Source organism: Barbus barbus, assembly GCF_936440315.1.
Source record: "Barbus barbus genome assembly, chromosome: 22".
NCBI classification, from domain to species: domain Eukaryota; kingdom Metazoa; phylum Chordata; class Actinopteri; order Cypriniformes; family Cyprinidae; genus Barbus; species Barbus barbus.
This window is the reverse complement of record NC_136750.1, coordinates 16,285,533-16,303,573: the sequence shown is the minus strand read 5'-3', so window position 1 is coordinate 16,303,573 and position 18,041 is coordinate 16,285,533. Positions and strand designations below refer to the sequence as shown.

Sequence of the window (18,041 nt, the reverse complement as noted above, 5' to 3'; positions counted from 1 at the left end):
CGCTATTTGGCCAATAAATTGGCGTGATGGTATAAAGGCTTCAGACATTCGTCACACCGAGGATGTTCCCAAAGCGATGACGTCATCGCAGCATCTCATTCCCTACTCCGGGAACCATGGTTACAACCCTGCTCAGCTTCAGTGGGCGACCAGGCGAGAGCTGCAGAGTGATAGCTGCTGGAAAAATACATTATAAAAGAAAAATAGTTGTTTTAAAGTGCCCCTATTATGGATTTTTGAAAATTACCCTTCATACAGTGTGTAACACAGCTCTAAGTGAATGAAAACATTCTGCAAAGTTTTAAATCTGAAAGTGCACCATGTATAAAGTTATTGTCTCTAAAAGAAAGAGTCGACTCTGAATCATTGAAACATTGAGTCGTTTTTAAAACGAATCCCAAACCGATAAAGTCAGCATGAAACATTAGCATACTGCCCGCCCACTTGTTGTGCGCACAGATCTGGGAAAACTTGGGCTGCATCGGAAAACTGAAAAATGCTGCCTTCGGAGGACACATTCCAAGGCAGGAAGGCATCAAGGCACCTCCGAATTCAAAGTTAGCTTCACTTCCTGTCTTATAAGAGAACTTCATCTGATCGACTTTTGAAGGCAGCATAGATGTATCCTTTTCTGCCTTTGATTTCCCACAATCCTGTGCGTTCCATTCCATGACGGTTGAGCTAAAAAATAAAGATGGTGTCTGAAAGTTGGGTTTGGTGGTTAATTTGTGTGTAAAAGTATATTTCTGATTAACTTTTTGCACCTTTGATGTTATTTCTAGTGAGAAATTAGTATTACAAATATTCGTTTAGTTATCACCAAAACTCGTTCTATTTTGTTGAAGATCATTAAACCGTCATGCTTCCTCAGGAGCCTGTTTCGTGAGGTGCCTTCGCGCAAAAACGCTGCCTGCGAAGTCATTGCCTCATAAGGCAGCTAGGCAGCAGGTCAGCTGCCTAAGTTTTCAGATGCAGCCTTGGATTCTCACGTTGGTCTGAATGAAAATGCAAATTCATTCTTTGCCACTAGGTGCCGCTTTTAGAGCGGTAAAAGCTCACAAGCGCTGCTTTAAATTAATTCGGCCAATCACTGCAGATTAGCGTCACGCAAAGGAGGGGTTTGGAAAAATGAATCGTTGAAAGAATCGTTTGGGAGTCATTGAGCAAATAAGGTAAAAAAAAAAAAAAAAAATGAAAGTGTTTTTTGACAGTGCATGCATGTCAACCTGTTGTTGGGGCCTCCCAAAACCAAAATATGAACCTTTCATATCCCATAATATGGGCACTTTAAATTGGAATAATATTTTACAATATCACTTTTTTTTTTTTTGCTTTTTTATTCATCAAATGCAGCCTTATGTGTGAGCATAAGAGACTTCTTTTAAAAACATCTTACTGACTCCAAACTTTTGAGTATGTATATTATTAAAATTCTAAGTCTGAGACTTTGCATATTTACGTTTTCTTTACTCTTTTTCTGTAAAGATCTAGTGGTACATTAATCCACACATTAAAAAAAATAAGCATTACGTAATTAACAGTTTGATGAAATTCTGTTGATTCATTATGAAACTACAAAACATTCTATCATGAAATTTCTCTCTTGCACAGTTAGAGCTACTTTTCTCTAAAAGCAGTTCAGTGTTTACACATTGTAGAAGTCTTAATTTTTATTTATTTATTTATCCCAATTTCAAAGAGATTTGCAAGGAAATACTGTCAAAGATCATATCCTGTAGAGAAATATTTGGCCTTTTAATCTGTATTTAAACTTTTGACAGTGATTTGGAGGAAAGCACTAGCTTTGGGGGTATTGAAAATGCACTTTCCTTTAAACCTCGCCAGTTTAGTAATCTGGTTAGTTACAAGATATTGTGTCGTTTTACATAACTACTGTAAAGCTGAAAAATATCAGGCCATTGGTTGTAACTAATGTGAAGACAAGGGTTGTTATATGGTACCACCTTCTGGCTGCTGGGTATTGGAAAAAACTTCAGATTTAGAGATTTTGCTATGTGCTTAAAAAACTATTTATTTTCTACATTTCTCTTCATTGCTAGTATGATTCCAAATCTAGCTGTCTAATAAACCTGACATTGTATATTACGAATATTGTTGGCTCTTTGATTAATTGTTTTTGTTCCTCTTTTGTAATTCGCTTTGGATAAAATGTTTAAATGTAAAATGTGTGGCTTATATAGTGTAGGCTATAAGGCAACATATTATTTTTATAAGAAAACTGGACCGCATATTTAATCTTCTGAAACTTCACTGAAAGACATGCACAATAAAAATATACAGAAATGTTCTTTATTCATTTAACCATATAGAATGCAGACAATAATACAAGAATAGAAAAATACAATATTTATACAAGAATTTAAATGTTTTATATTTACACAGATTAAGGGTTTAAAACAGAAGAAGCAGTCTACTTCTCATCTTCAATTTTCTTAGTCGGTTTCACTGTTATGGCAGTGCCAAATAGTCTGGCCCAGTGACTAAAGAAAGGTGCAAAGTTGCTGCTGGGTTTCTGGTGATGTATATCATGGGCCATCGCTCCTCCAAGAAGCCCAAAAGGAACCAGGTGGCCAGGTGAATAAGGCAGGTCATAGCCGATATGGTCTTCCACAGACATCCAAATGCTGAAAACCGAGAGAGTCCATATGGTCAGAGGATGGCACTTGAACAGGATGGGATCGATGTTGCTCCAGAAGCCCACCGTCATCAACTCCACAGCGCTAAGGTGCTGGGTGGACCAGGAGAATGGTGAGATGTAATCGTGATGGATGGCGTGGACCCATCTATACAGGTGAGTGTTTTTGTGGTGCACCAAGTGCCAAAAAAAGTACTGGGTGTCAAAGACGAGCAAAACACCCAACGCGCCGGAGATCAGTTCCCATACTGTTGGAGCAACTACAGGAAGTGGAGGTGCAGGCATCACCACATTGGTAATCACCACAGCCGGAAGCACAAACACTAGATGATTGTACACTGCCGTTCCTAGAGTCCTCAGCATCATGCCGATGGTGGGATGGCGCTGCTTTTGGATCTTGTATTCAAAGAGAGGAGCTCTCTCTCCCAAGACATCTAGGATGGCGAAGGGGATGCTGAAGATGAAATAGCAGGAGAAGGCGAGCAGCACTGGGAAGAATGGAGACGAGACCAGGGAGTTGTGCTGGGACAACAGGTAGTCCCACAGGGGCTGAAGAACTACTTTCTTTTACTTCTTTCAAATCTTGGTGCAAAAGAAAAGCTTTCCCAAAAACCCAAGTCTCTCAGTCTCTTTAGTGTCGGGGTTATTGAATGGATCATTTCTCTCAATTTTTCTGAATCTACAGCTGGTACAACCAAATAGAAGTAATAAATAAAAACGTTTAACTTTACTTAGACGTTTACATGTAAAATGTTACCAAAAACCTAGCAAGGACCTTCTACTATGCAGATTAAAAAATAACCGTTTCCACCAATTCCTGCTTTGGTACAGATTAAAAAATAACCGTTTCCACCAATTCCTGCTTTGGTACAACCAAATAATAACAAAAAAAATGCATTTAAATAATAGTTCAAATGTAACTTTACCTATTACCAATAACATGGCAAGGAATATGAATAAATATGAATAAAAAAAATCACGCAAGTATAAATAGTAACTTGAATATAACTTGGCCTATTATTACCAATAACTTAATAAGGACAGTCTATGATCCAGAAGACAATTTACGCCAATCATTCTGTTTCAAAGAATCAGTAAACTTTTTGAACTGCGCCATTTGTGTAAATTCATATATTATGTTGTCTTTTGGATGATATGTAAACGTCTGTTGTGTATTTCTCATAGTTCAGTCATAAAGCTCTAGATGGCACAGACTGATAGGTCATGCAGTTTGCTAGCAATCTCATCATTTACTACATAACACAAGCTCACGATTCTTCAGCCAATGAAATTTCTTGCTCTACATTTACAGTAAATAGTCTGGTTCAGTGTTTGCTATAAGCTTGTTCTACAGCACGCTATCAGAGGTCCTCTGAAACCCTCCACCTCCCCCAGCTCCACCTTTCTAGATCTGCTATGGAATTTATGTATGGCCATTCATACAACAGTAACATATCTTACATGTTCAAAGCAGCAGCAGTGTTTGAAGCAGATCTAGTCCACCAAGACCAACACTGTCATATCAGTATTTTTTTAAACATTATATTTTTTAATTATTAACATTTTGAAGATTCAAGGGTGTGTAAATTTATGACTACAACTGTATTTTATATATCCCATTCCATATTAATAATAACAACAACAACAACATTTTGTACATAATTTTATTTCAATTGCAATCATAGAAAATACACAGAAATATTTAGCATTTCATATTTTGGTTATTGCACTACTACATTTTGGATACAAGTATCCATAATTTGACTTGGTGGCATTTTGATTTTTTTTTTTTATAATAATAAAAGAGAGAGATGTCCAGTGACTAAGTCAAAATAATAATAAAATCTCACATCAATGATTGTAACCTTTAGCAAACTTCTGAAGTCTAAATGACTTTTGACTAGCATTTCAGATATTCGTAAGCCATCTAAAACCAAAGATGCATTGAATTAATGCACATGTAATATGATTTTTTCTACTAGCAAACAAAAAGAGAGGAGATGTCCAAAAAGTGTGAACAGTTTCCATGTTATGCTGAATATATGTATGCTGAATTTTTTTTGTGAAATCATTTGAAAAGAAAATCTAAAAATGTGATTTGATGACTTAAACGTTTAAGTACCTGTCCATGTAACGTGATTGGCTGAAAATAAGATCTTCTGGTATCTTTAATTACTTTCTTTATTATTTTTCTTTGCCACCGTTTTACATGTATTGGTGTATTTTTGCCGGTCGTTCCTGTATAGAAAAATAAGATAATTAACAATAATAAATGATAAGTTCATATACAGGTTCAGAGACAAAAAACCCATGATCAGGCCATATTTTGCCCAATTTGTTTAGTACACATGGGTGCAAAAAAAACAAAACAAAAAACCTACCATATTCTAGGCTTGTCAACAACTATTAGTTTAAGGTTAAATGTGACCGTACATAAGGTATTGATCAAACAATATATATAGCATTGCAACATATATAACAGAAAGTAAATGTTATACTACGCTATATTTCAGTGCCACAGGGTTTATAAAGTATAGGGAAATCAGCACATACCTGCTCATCTTAACCTTATTTCTACAGCCCTGTCCGCCCTCCCAGTGGCTTGAGAAGGCCGCTCTTGTCATCATACCTCCACAACTAATGCATGGTTTACCATTGTTGTATGGCTAGAAGAAAATAAAACAATAAGTCAAAACTTATTAGTATATTAGAAACCAGTGGTTCTCAACGGGTGAGTTGAGACCCAAAAGGTGTGTTCAGATAAAGTTGTGCAAAAACAATACTACATGGAAATGCAAAATCCAATCATTCCTATATATTTTTTGTTAATGTCAAAGGCCACTCTAATATTTAGGTGCAAAATCATTGGAGGTTCACATAAAGCATAGATAAACAGTTTGTGCCAAACACTTTATGCGGTAAATTATTTTCTTGAAATCACCGAAATTCTAAATATTTAGAATCAAATCTAAAAATTATTTGCAATTTAGAATTAAAAATATTTTCATATTCAATTCAGTTCAATAGGAAAATGATTTAATTCTAAATGTTTTAGTTTATAAATGCTTTAAGAAAAGTAAATTAGTTTGGTTCTGTGTCATTAATCGATGTCCAATGGAAAATCTAGATCCTGAAACAAAACCCGATGCTGACTCATTCTTGTTTTGGGAACTAATGTCTTGCGTTCTTGTTTGTCTTGGCAAAATATGGGTAAAATCCTTTTTGCTGCACTCGCAGTGTTGTAATATTTCCAAAAACCACAGGTTTAAACAAGCACAAAACCTGTCTAATTTGCCTCTAATTTCAGTGCAATATCTGGGTTAAGGGGGTGAAAATAATCCTCATCCAGGCAGCCGGATGGCTTTTCTCCTGCTGACCTGCTCTTTGGCACAATAACCGCAGATCATTCTGGTGGCCAGCTCCATCGGATGGTCCTGATCTTCATCATGGCACACGTCACATGGGTACACCCGACCACAGCATGGAAATCTAACAGAAGAGACAGTTAATACAAGACGGCTGCCCTAAATATGAGCCAAGGGCACTTTATAGGTCAAACAAGAGGACATGGCGGTACACAAAGCTTTCTGCTACAAAATAAACCTCTTACAGAACCAGACAATGTTCCTGGTAGTTACCTTAGCCACCGGTGACTTTGTTTGAAATGCCTGCAGGCTCCTTTATCGGGTAGAGGTTTCCCTTGCTGAACCGCAGGGTCTCTGTAGCGTCGAGTGTATTGGGCAGATGCACCTGTAAATTCAGTATTTTATCAGTCATTTATAAGCTGCTTTTCACACTAAATTCACTTTACAGAGAGGGTCAGGAATCTCCTTAACCTCAAGGCACCAGAACATGCCAGATAACTGTTTAGAGATGAGAGATACTTCAGGACTTTTAATGACCACAGAGAGTCAGGACTTCAATCTAAAGCTAAATAACAGTGGCTTTTCCCCTATACGGGCCAACAGGACCCACACAGACTTTTGCTGACTATACTAACATATAATTACAACAGCAACCTTTGTTGTACCAGGGGGGTCTCCCGTCCTAGACTTAACCTCGCTAAGCTTCAGTGGGAGACCTGGTGCTGGCGGTAAATAATCCCTCACAGCAAGACTAACTCTAGGACATCAGTGCAAAAGAAACAAGAACTGGACAGAATCTGTGAAAATATAGGACAGGGTTCAGACCTGTCTGATTTCTGGGCTCTGGCTGAATGAACTGGAAACGCGTCGCCTCCACAAAAATGCTGAGTTTGGTATGACAATGTTGGCAGTTTTGCTCCCAGTTTTGTCCATATGTCAGATTCTAGAGAAAAAAAAAAGAAGGAAATAAAAGTTAGAGCGAACAATCGGCAATATCATAAGCTTTTCCATTCTTAAAATCCTCCAGAAAAACATATTGCTGATGAGATGTGGTTATCTGACAGTGTCAAATTGCAGGGCTGTCAAAGTAATGTGTTAAATCATAATATATGTGAAGTATACAATGTCAATTGTCATCTCCAGTAAATCTTCATCAGACCTGAATTGTGTCCTCCTTGTTGCAGTTAAGGCAACCCACACTGAACACAGAGTCCTTCAGTACCAGATCAACAGGTGAAACTGCGTTAAGGTCCAGGTAGCCCAAAACATCACTGTAGTGGTGCAGCATACTGGGTCTGAAGGCAGCCCTGATCCCTGCTTGACATTTCTCACACTGAGCAGTACAGGTCAGACGCCCCGTCAGAGTCAGGTCAGAATCAACTTTACACCTACAAGGAGGGGCACATGGTTACTTTGCACACTTGCCCGAGGCCATTTTATGATAAATCAGTCCCCTAAAGAAATAAGAGGCTATGTTTGGGCCTGGTATAACTGACATCAAACTTGGGTGATTCAATCATGTGAGTGTACCTTTGGTAGTGTATGTTTATTTATTTGTTAAAATAAACATTTTAAAAAGCCAAAGGCTCAAAAAAGTAGTCCAAACCACTTTTGTGAAATTATTCCAAATTTACTCCTATGTTCACACAATTGTCATGTTATAAAGAAAATAAGAAACTAATATAATTTAGATACTCTTTCAATTTGAGTTTCATATTTTATGTATTTAGAAATATATTATGGTGACATGAAAATGTTCTAAGCAGTAGGTCAGTGTATGTAGTCTGGAGAACTGACAATTTATGAAAGTTGTCTCTACAGATCTAAGATGCAATAAAAAAGTTAAATGCCTGTTTTAAACAATAACAGCTACTTATAAAAAAAATAACTATGATGATAGCCATATTAGACTACACGCCAACAAGCAATAACATTCTGTTTATTATAAGCTCACAGTGCAGTTATGTGGTCTGCTGCTTTAACTGCTCAAGCTCTTTAAAGCCAGGTGGATTCTGATTGTCAGTGTTTTTACTGTTCAACAGCTGGGAAAAATCGTGAAAGCGATTCCAATGGTATTGTTCCTTTGTGCCATTATATTGTGGTGTGGACTTCCCTATTTTGATAGAATCAAACAATTATTAAAACTTGTGATAGGATCATTGAAGATGGATGTAAATACAAGGTATAAAAAAATACCAGAATTCTAATTAACCATCTCTGATAAATAATCATAATGAAATGTTTTAGTTTAGTAAATTCACCTGTTGCACTTCAGGGACACTGAGATCTTTTTAGCTGCCACAGTAGCTATTTGTTCTCCCAGTTTCAGACCAAGCAGTTTGATTTCAGTGCCTCTCCGTCGCTCTCTTGTTTTTATGTTCTCCACCTTCTGGCTGCCTTCTTCTCCATCACTACCGAAAGCAGTCTCATCCTCTTCCTCCTCATTCTCTACTCCAGCTTCATCTTGCTCTTCTTCCTCCCCCTCCTTCCCTGAAGCCCCAGTGAGCGACACTATACGCTCAGGAGTGTCCAATTTCCTGGATGTGTTCTTAAAAACGGTGACCTTGATTTGCTCATAGGGGACAAACTGTATTCCAGCCTTCTCTAGGTCAACATCTTTCTTCAACTGAGAAGAGAGATTGGAGAGTAACTGATACTACATCTAGTCCATTCACTGACCATCTGATGCATACTTTACACAAATCTGATTGGACAAGCTCTAATCTGATTGTCTGATTTATATTCTCAGGTAAGTGCGAGTCTCACCTGCCTGGCTCCCTCAGTGAAGAGTTTCTCCATACTACGGTCCAGCCAGCGCAAGTACGGCCTAAAGAGCAGCTCGACTCTTCCCATCAGCTGATTAGTGGCATGTTTAGCCTTCAGCCATTCTTCTGAGGCCTTCTGCACATGTCTGCGTTCACACAGCATAAAATAAATACATTTACTGATTTCAGTTCACATTTGCATGTGTATAACCAGCAACAGTTATTCTCACCTCCCCATGACTGATGGCAAGTCCTGGTCTTCAGGGATATCCACAGTGAAAACCTATGATACGTTAGCTTTCATTAGCAAAAACATAGCATATGTTTTAACATCAAATTTCAAACATACACACCTCTTGAGGGTAACGCTCAGGAAAGCTGACCATGATGTCCACTTCATTAAGATCAAATGGCTGCAAAACAGAAAAAACATTGATGTCTATTGTAGTTCATATCATGTTGATATCATTAGTATAATTGTAACATAATTGTATCCAGCATGCCAGCAAAAGTTTGGAATAATTAAGCTTTATTTATATATATATATATATATATATATATATGACTGGACAAGCAAATATCAGTAGATATCAGAATAAAATATTATTACAATTTAAAACAACTGTTTTCTAAGTGTACAACTATATTCCCACTATTCTCACAACTATTTGCCCCACACCCCCTTCTTGTTCTGTACCTTCCTTTCTTAAAACTGCTATTACTACCCCTATAACATAAGAAATCGGGGGCTGATTCATTAAATTTTGAAAATTACAGTCCAATTTCTAACTTGCGATATATTTCTAAAATCTTGGAAAATTGTGTTGCAACTCAATTTCACAATAATCTCTTCAATAATAAATTTTTTCAGTAATTTCAATCCGGCTTTCTTCCCTAACATAGTACAGTCTTCTATTGTTAAATTACTAATGATCTGTTATTGGCAGCTGATTCTGTTTTATCAACAATACTTGTCCTTCTCGACCTGAGTGCGGCCTTTGATACCATCTTGCATAAGGATTACTGGCACCCCCTGTCCGAGTTGTAATTAATTCAAATTTTTAAAATTTCGATCAAGACCATCTACATTTACCACTGGTGTCCCTCAGGGTTCTGTTTTGGATCCACTGCTATTCATCATCTATTTACTGCCTCTTGGCCATATTTTCAAGAAATATGGTATCCATTTTCACTGCTATGCTGATGACGCCCAGCTCTACCTGTCTTTCAAACCCTCTAGCTCTTTTCCTCCACCTTCCTTGACCATATGTTTAGCTGAAATTCAAGACTGGCTTTCAGCCAACTTTCTAAAATTCTATGAATTTCTCATCTGTACAAGATCTACTCTGACTAATTCTGATTGTTTTTCAGTGGATATCGATCATAATGCAATTTGTCCTTTTCTGTAGGTCAGGAGTCTGGGTGTCATTCTGCACAATTCTCCAGTTCTCCAATGTCTACACTGGCTCCCAGTGAAGTATCGCATTCGATTTTAAAATTTTGCTTCTCACATTTATGGCACTTCACAACCTTGCTCCACTGTACCTTACTGACCTTCTCCTTATCACACTCTCGGGTCTTCACTCTCGATTTCTCTTGTGTCGCTGCATATACGCATATAAGCACCATGGGAGCAAGAACTTTTAGTTATGTGGCCCCTCGCTTATGCAACTCTCTCCCCCCGATATACGCAACAGTGACAGTATTCATACTTTTAAATCTTGTCTTAAGATTCATCTCTTTACCCAAAGTTTTTTATGACTTGCTCTTATTAAGCCTCTACTGTATTTATGATGCTGTTGAATGTTGCAGTGCTGGCAGGATCTGTTTGTCTAATAATGTTACTCTTTTTTTACCATTTTGCTTGCTATAATGTGACTTTAGGTGTTTACAAAGGCGCCATTAATTTAAATGCATTTGTATTATTACTATTATTATTATTAAAATTTATTTTCTACTGTGATGGCAAATTTGATTTTTCTTTGCAGTCATCACTAAAATCTTCAGCATTTATAACTGAAAATCTTTAAAAATGATTACAGAACATTAAATATGTACTTTTATCTACTTTGAAGTCCATTCAGACTTGCGTAATATTCAGTACATTTGAATGAGTTATGCAAACAAGCATTACATGAAAGTAATCCATTCTTAATGTTTCATTCAGTTTTGTTCAATCAGCTGTATGCTACTGGTATTAAGAATTGGCAAACATGTCAGTGCTCTCTTAATTCCTATTAATACTAGCAAGAACTTTACCATTTGGCATATGGTTGGTCTTTGGAAGCTACTTTGTACATTAATACACTCTGTGGTCTATACCAGGGGTGTCCAATCCTGGAGGGCCAAGTGTCTCACAGAGTTTAGCTCCAACCATCTCCAACACATTTGCCTGGATGTTTCTAGTAAGTCTGAAGACCTTAATTTGCTGTTCAAGTGTGTTTAATTAAGGTTTGAGAGAAATTCTGCAAGAAAGTGGCACTCCAGGAACAGCTTTGGACACCCCTGGTCCATACAATAAGTGTTTACCCAGTCAGGATCCGTGGATTGAACCGTGACTCTGTAGTAGGTCAGCTGTCCATCTTCTCGCTCCTGCACAATGAGACTGTCTTTCGGAAATCTCTTCGTGAGCTGAGCGATCTCGGTGGCTCTCAGCTGCTTGCAAACCTCATCAGTGAGATCAGCCAGTTTGACCTGCTCTTGACTTTTAGCTGGTCGTCTGGCCGGAGCAGAAGGCCTTAAACTGCTCCTCTCTTTTGGGCCGTGAGGCTGGTCCTCCACGGGCGGAAATTGCTGTGGATGCAAGAAGCGACACCGGTCCTCCATTGCACAAAACCCAGACAGGAAGTAGCGGCAGGGTCGTCTGGCTCTCTCTTGCTTCACAGGAGCAGTTCTGTGGCTGGATGAAGGCGGAAGCTCCTCTGTACCAGACTGTCTATTTTCATTCATCTGCTGCTGTGAGTTTAATGGGTGACCATCCATATTTCCTTCTTTCACTTTGAGAGCTGTACCGTTCTCTTCATCTTTCTGTGAACTCGGAGCTATTTGATGAAGAAAGCGGCACCTTATCCCATAGTAGCATCGCCTACCCTGAGAGTAGAAGCGACACAGTTGCTGCACCTGTCCGGACTTCTGTGAAGTGTCCTTACTGCTAATCTCAGTATTTTGGCTTAAATTGTCATTTTCAGTGTTAGCTGACACGGATGAAGAGGCTGGTTCATCCCCAGGACCCAATGACTGTGAAATAAATAAAACAGCATGAAATATAACACTGTTATATATGACAACATTCTGACATGAAGAACATGCAATGCAATTTCAATGTTTGATGCAGTGTTTTTTTTAAAGCGATAGGTCACCCAAAAATGTCTTCTTTTGTGTTTAAATCCTAGCTGTGAATAAATTAATGAGGACCTTCACTCTTAAAACCATGATCCCACTTTTTTTGTAATCGTTCCAACAATAAAACACTAGTGCATTTGTGTATAGAGCCACTATAATAATCTGCTGAAAAATTTGCTTAAAACCTGATTTACATGATTAATGTTACATTGTACCTTAAAGTACCACGGGTTTTCCTGTAAACATGCTATTACATAAAAGTGAACATTGAACACACTCACAAGCACTACTAAGTCTGTCTTTAAGACAGTTTGTTTCAGTAAACCTTCACAATACGGATTCGATGGCTTTTAAAACTCTCTAAAGGTGCATCAGGTTCATCACATCGGGTTCATTTGTTCATGCAAATTTGCAGGGTTGACCAACAGAAAACTGCTGGTTTGAGAGTGACTTCTGTGCAAGCTGTGCTTCTTTTGACAACAGACAACTGACCATTTTGCTGACCAAAAACTTTTGCTAATTTGACCATAACATAACACATTCTAATAAAGCCACATGTAAGTACATACAGTAAATGAGAGGTGCTTTCGAAACACAGCTTCATGAAGCTTCACAACATTTATGAATCTTTTGTTTTGATCAGTGGTTCGAAGCCTGTATTACACAAGCCAATTCAAGAGATTTAAGCATTTAAGCAATGTAATTACATGTAATTATACCACTAGACTAATAAAAGAACACAAATTAAACATTAAAAAATGTATAAATTATTGTATACATTTTAATAAGCTATATTAATATATATTTCTATTCAAAATCCACAGACTGTCTGTCACTACTTTCCAATGACACTAAATTAGATCAATTAACCTCAAAACCGTTTTGACTTATTAAATATCCTAAGTGAAGATATTCATCTGGTCCTGGGGGACATATACATACACATATATATATATATATATATATATATATATATATATATATATATATATATATATATATATATATATATATATATATATATATATATATATATATATACACACACACATATACATTCACCGGCCACTTTATTAGGTACACCATGCTAGTACGGGGTTGGACCCCTTTCGCCTTCAGAACTGCCTTAATTCTTCATGGCATAGATTCAACAAGGTGTTGGAAACATTCCTCAGAGATTTTGGTCCATATTGACATGATAGCATCACGCAGTTCCTGCAGATTTGTCGGCTGCACATCCATGATGCGAATCTCCCGTTCCACCACATCCCAAAGGTGCTCTATTGGATTGAGATCTGGTGACTGTGGAGGCCATTCGAGTAAAGTGAACTCATTGTCATGTTCAAGAAACCAGTCTGAGATGATTTGAGCTTTGTGACACGGTGCATTATCCTGCTGGAAGTAGCCATCAGAAGATGGGTACACTGTAGTCATAAAGGGATGGACATGGTCAGCAACAATACTCAGGTGGGTTGTGGCGTTTAAACGATGCTCAATTGGTACTAAGGGGCCCAAAGTGTGTCAAGAAAATATCCCCCCACACCATTACACCACCAGCCTGAACCGTTGAGACAAGGCAGGATGGATCCATGCTTTCATTTTCTTTACGCAAAATTCTGACCCTAACATCTGAATGTCGCAGCAGAAATCGAGACTCATCAGACCAGGCAACGTTTTTCCAATCTTCTATTGTCCAATTTTGGTGAGCCTGTGCGAACTGTAGCCTCCGTTTCCTGTTCTTAGCTGACAGGAGCGGCACCCGGTGTGGTCTTCTGCTGCTGTAGCCCATCTGCTTCAGGGTTTGACGTGTTGGGCGTTCAGAGATGGTATTCTGCATACCTTGGTTGTAACGAGTGGTTATTTGAGTTACTGTTGCCTTTCTATCCTCTCTAACCAGTCTGCCCATTCTCCTCTGACCTCTGACATCAACAAGGCATTTTCGTCCACACAACTGCTGCTCACCGGATATTTTCTCTTTTTCGGACCATTCTCTGTAAAACCTAGAGATGGTTGTGTGTGAAAATCCCAGTAGATCAGCAGTTTTTGAAAAATTCAGACCAGCCCATCTGGCACCAACAACTATTCCATGTTCAAAGTCACTTAAATCCCCTTTCTTCCCCATTCTGATGCTCGGTTTGAACTTCAGCAAGTCGTCTTCACCACATCTAGATGCCTAAATGCATTGGGTTGCTGCCATGTGACTGGCTGATTAGCAATTTGTGTTACCAAGCAATTGAACAGGTGTGCCTAATAAAGTGGCCGGTGAGTGTGTGTGTGTGTGTATATATATATATATATATATATATATATATATATATATTAGTGCTGGGCAATGATTAATTGTAATTAATCACATCCAAAATAAAAGTTTTTGTGTACATAATATATGTGTGTGTATGGTGTATATTTATTATGTTTATATAAATACACACACATGCATGTATATATTTAAGAAAAATATGTTTATATATTTATATATAATATAAATTATATGAATATAAATATATACATGTAAACACATGAAAATATTTTCACAATATATTACTGTATGTTTGTTTCTTTCTATATACATAATAAATGTACACAGTGCACAAACACACATATTATATAAAAAAACTTTATTTTGGATGCGATTAATCATTGTCCAGCACTATAGATAGATAGACAGACAGACAGACAGACAGACAGACAGACAGACAGATAGATAGATAGATAAGATTATTTGTAGATGAAATTGAATAGATTTGTGAGTTTTCCCCGCTTTGAACAGCAGGTGCCGCCAGCCTGTGGTGTTTCGAGCTCAAATGATTTCGAAACAGTGAATCATTTTGCAGCTGATTCAATTGATTCATAATTTCAGGAAGCCTAAGTTAATTTCTCTCGTCACTCATGTACATTCTGATGCGTACTAACTCTTTTAACTTGTTTTTAAATTATTCTTTATAAATAAAACCATCTTAAATTAACCATATCCAACTGATTCACTGAAAAGATTCGACTCCCAAGTCATTGACGAATCGAGCATTTCTAGCACGCACTGTGGGATCCGGACGTCCTCTTAAACATAAAGTTCGGCTGTTTAAAACACGTTACTATGTTGGTTTGGTTTACTTATGTGGGCGTTTAGGTGGACTGGACCAGACAACGTTGTTCTGAATTAAAACTCTGATCAAAATTGCTGGTGGATGTCACCAAACAGACGTTCGCCACTAACCTGCACCACATCCGCACTTTCTGACTCCATTAGATCGGATAGTAGTCACTGTAAACTGTCCAGTACTTCAGTACTTATTGCTGTCGCTCCGTCTCAGTACGTTTGCGTTTATGTTAGCATAAACATGCGATATTCAAAGATTGGGAGGCATACGTGAGCTATGTTGAGACAAGACGCTTACTTCCTCCAGGAGGCGCTTGGCTGGCTCTCAAAGTCTAATTCTTAATTCATCCGCGTTCAAATCTCAAGACGATTCTTGCATTACTGGAGACATTTCTACACCCAAAAGTGTAATCGTTTTAATCTATTAACTGGTACCTGACATGCCAAAAAGAGAAATGAAAATCTGCTCAAACTACCTGTACTAAATGATTTTTAAAAAAGCTTTACGATGGAATCATGATGCGCTGTAATTGGTCCAACCTGACCAGCGCGGAGGAAAGTAACACGCACCACGTGACACCGATAGCGCTACACTTCCGCATGCTTCTGGAAAAGGTGCGTTTCTCTCGGGCTATGAGGCTGGTGCTGTGGATGCCAAAAACGGTCCTACACTGCACAAAATCGATACAGCAAGTAGCGACAGGAACGCCTGGCTCTCTTTTGGTTTACAGGAGTAGTTTTGTGGCTGAATGGGGCCGGATGCTCCTCTGTACCAGACTGGCTGCGGTCACTCGAATGCTGCTGTGTGGGTCTGATGCGTGACCGTCCACATTTCTTTCTTTTTCTTTGTGAACTGTACTATTCTCTCTCTTTCGTTGCGCCTGCAGCTCTCTGATGAAGAAAGGGGCACTGTTTCCTGTAATAGCATCATCGCCTACTATGAGTGTAGAGACGGCACCTGCCTGGCCTCATAATTAAATTATTTACTTCGGAATAATATCAGTGAGACATTTTAATATTCATTGATTTCATAATACACAGGAAAGAATTGCATATTTGGGCCAATCATACCTGACCAATTAGAGACAACGTATGGGCCAAAGCCACGCCCATTCAATAGAAGCTATGCTAATCCCCTGATTCTTTTCTCATCGTTTGATTTAGACGTCTTTGACGCCCTCTTGCGTCACGGAGTGGAAAGACAACAGCGCGTATCCGGACCAGCAAAAAATTCACATCCAAACTGTCTTAAACACTCCTTTTACTCCTAGAATGTAAATAAATATATGCGTTACATTGTATAAGTAATGGCTACATACACCCCTCGCAGACCTAAATAATTTAGAAACAGAATAAAGTTATAAATATTTCAGTACAGTGCCATTAGATACCAGGTAGGCTACCTGAACCACATGAAACAGCCAGGACAGAGGATGATTTAGAAAGCTGAACTATTTTAAGTTGTATTTGTTGAAATATAGTCAATCGATTATTGAAAATGACACTAGTTCAGGTGTTTGAGACAATTTGGGAGAGCTTCCAGTCAAAAGACTCAGTTTTGCAGCCTATGTGGGACTATGTGCGACTCAACCACTCTGAAACTCTTCGGTCTCCTCTCTTTCCTGTGATTCTGACCGTAGCGTCGTATTTTGTTCTTTGCCTACCCTACCTAGTCTGCGACATCATGGGAAAGAAGTGGCCAGCTATTAACCGGTACAAGATCCAGCCCAGCAAGATGCCCACAACTGCAATGCTCCTTCACTGCAGTGGAGTTACTCTTTATAATCACGTACTTCTGGTGTTTCCTGCAGCAGTAGCCCAGTGGATGTGGAGACCTCCTGTTCCCCTTCCTGAACAAGCACCTACATTGCTTGAACTTGCAGGTGGGGTGACTGGAAACCTTCTTCTTTTTGACTTACAGTATTTTATCTGGCACTTTTTGCATCATAAGATCCGCTGGCTGTATGTGACTTTCCATGCTATCCACCATAATTACTCCGCCCCATTTGCTCTGGCCACACAGTGCCTTGGTGGATGGGAGTTGGTGACGGTGGGCTTCTGGACTACGATCAACCCCATTCTGCTGAGGTGTCATCTGCTCACCACCTGGATGTTCATGGTGGTCCACGTCTATGTATCGGTGGAAGACCACTGCGGATATGATTTCCCATGGTCCATGTCTCGTCTGATCCCATTTGGTGTTTATGGAGGTCCGAGCAAGCATGATGTGCACCACCAGAAACCTAATACTAACTTTGCACCCCATTTTAGTCACTGGGATAAACTGTTCGGCACTCATGCTGATTTTAGTTTTGCTAAAACTCAGTGATGAGCATGCAGATGTGTAAATATTACATTTGCATGTTTGGTTGCTTCAGGTAGAGCTTAAACAATGCAGAACTTCTAACTAAAATTTTCACTTTGACTTTATATAGGAACAGTATTAAAACCATGATTTTGGTGCAAAAATAAAAACAAATAAAATTAAATTAATCAATGCATTGAGATTATAGTACAGGCTATAATTTGCATATCATGAGCACAGGTATAATTAGTAAATTGCTAAAAATTAGTTTTTATTTATTTTTTTATTTTTTAAACTAGCCTTTTACCATTATGAAAGAACTCAAATCTTGTATCTATTTGATTTAATTTGAGAACTTTTACAGAGTAAACACTTCTGTTAACATTGTCTATTCATTCATAAAACAACTTTATCTTTATTATATTAGCATTTAAAATCTAATTTTACATATACAGTTTTAAAATGCACAAGAAAAAAATTATTTAAAAAATTACATCAGTTTAGTCTGTTA

At 38.1% G+C, this 18,041-nt stretch overlaps 3 protein-coding genes across 3 annotated transcripts; 1 reads left to right on the top strand and 2 right to left on the bottom strand.

Moving 5' to 3' along the window:
* Window positions 1-2,431: 2,431 nt before the first annotated feature.
* On the bottom strand, window positions 2,432-3,773 carry LOC306888662 (cholesterol 25-hydroxylase-like protein 1, member 1; the record flags this gene model as incomplete). The annotated part of the gene is made up of 2 exons (XM_079447091.1): window positions 2,432-3,213; window positions 3,725-3,773. 2 exons carry the CDS (start codon window positions 3,771-3,773, stop codon window positions 2,432-2,434), a joined length of 831 nt encoding a protein of 276 aa, XP_079303217.1.
* A 537-nt stretch (window positions 3,774-4,310) lies between these two features.
* LOC306888783 (uncharacterized protein) lies at window positions 4,311-16,215 on the bottom strand. The gene is made up of 12 exons (XM_079447227.1): window positions 15,343-16,215; window positions 11,316-12,023; window positions 9,140-9,199; window positions 9,017-9,069; window positions 8,788-8,932; window positions 8,283-8,647; window positions 7,181-7,409; window positions 6,847-6,964; window positions 6,295-6,406; window positions 6,034-6,145; window positions 5,210-5,322; window positions 4,311-4,894 (listed from the first exon to the last, which is right to left on the bottom strand). The coding sequence occupies exons 1-12, from the start codon at window positions 15,370-15,372 to the stop codon at window positions 4,825-4,827; spliced, it is 2,115 nt and encodes a 704-aa protein (XP_079303353.1). The 5' UTR covers window positions 15,373-16,215; the 3' UTR covers window positions 4,311-4,824.
* A 508-nt stretch (window positions 16,216-16,723) lies between these two features.
* LOC306888661 (cholesterol 25-hydroxylase-like protein 1, member 2) lies at window positions 16,724-17,554 on the top strand (the record flags this gene model as incomplete). Its single annotated transcript, XM_079447090.1, has 1 exon — window positions 16,724-17,554. One exon carries the CDS (start codon window positions 16,724-16,726, stop codon window positions 17,552-17,554), a length of 831 nt encoding a protein of 276 aa, XP_079303216.1.
* Window positions 17,555-18,041: the final 487 nt, after the last annotated feature.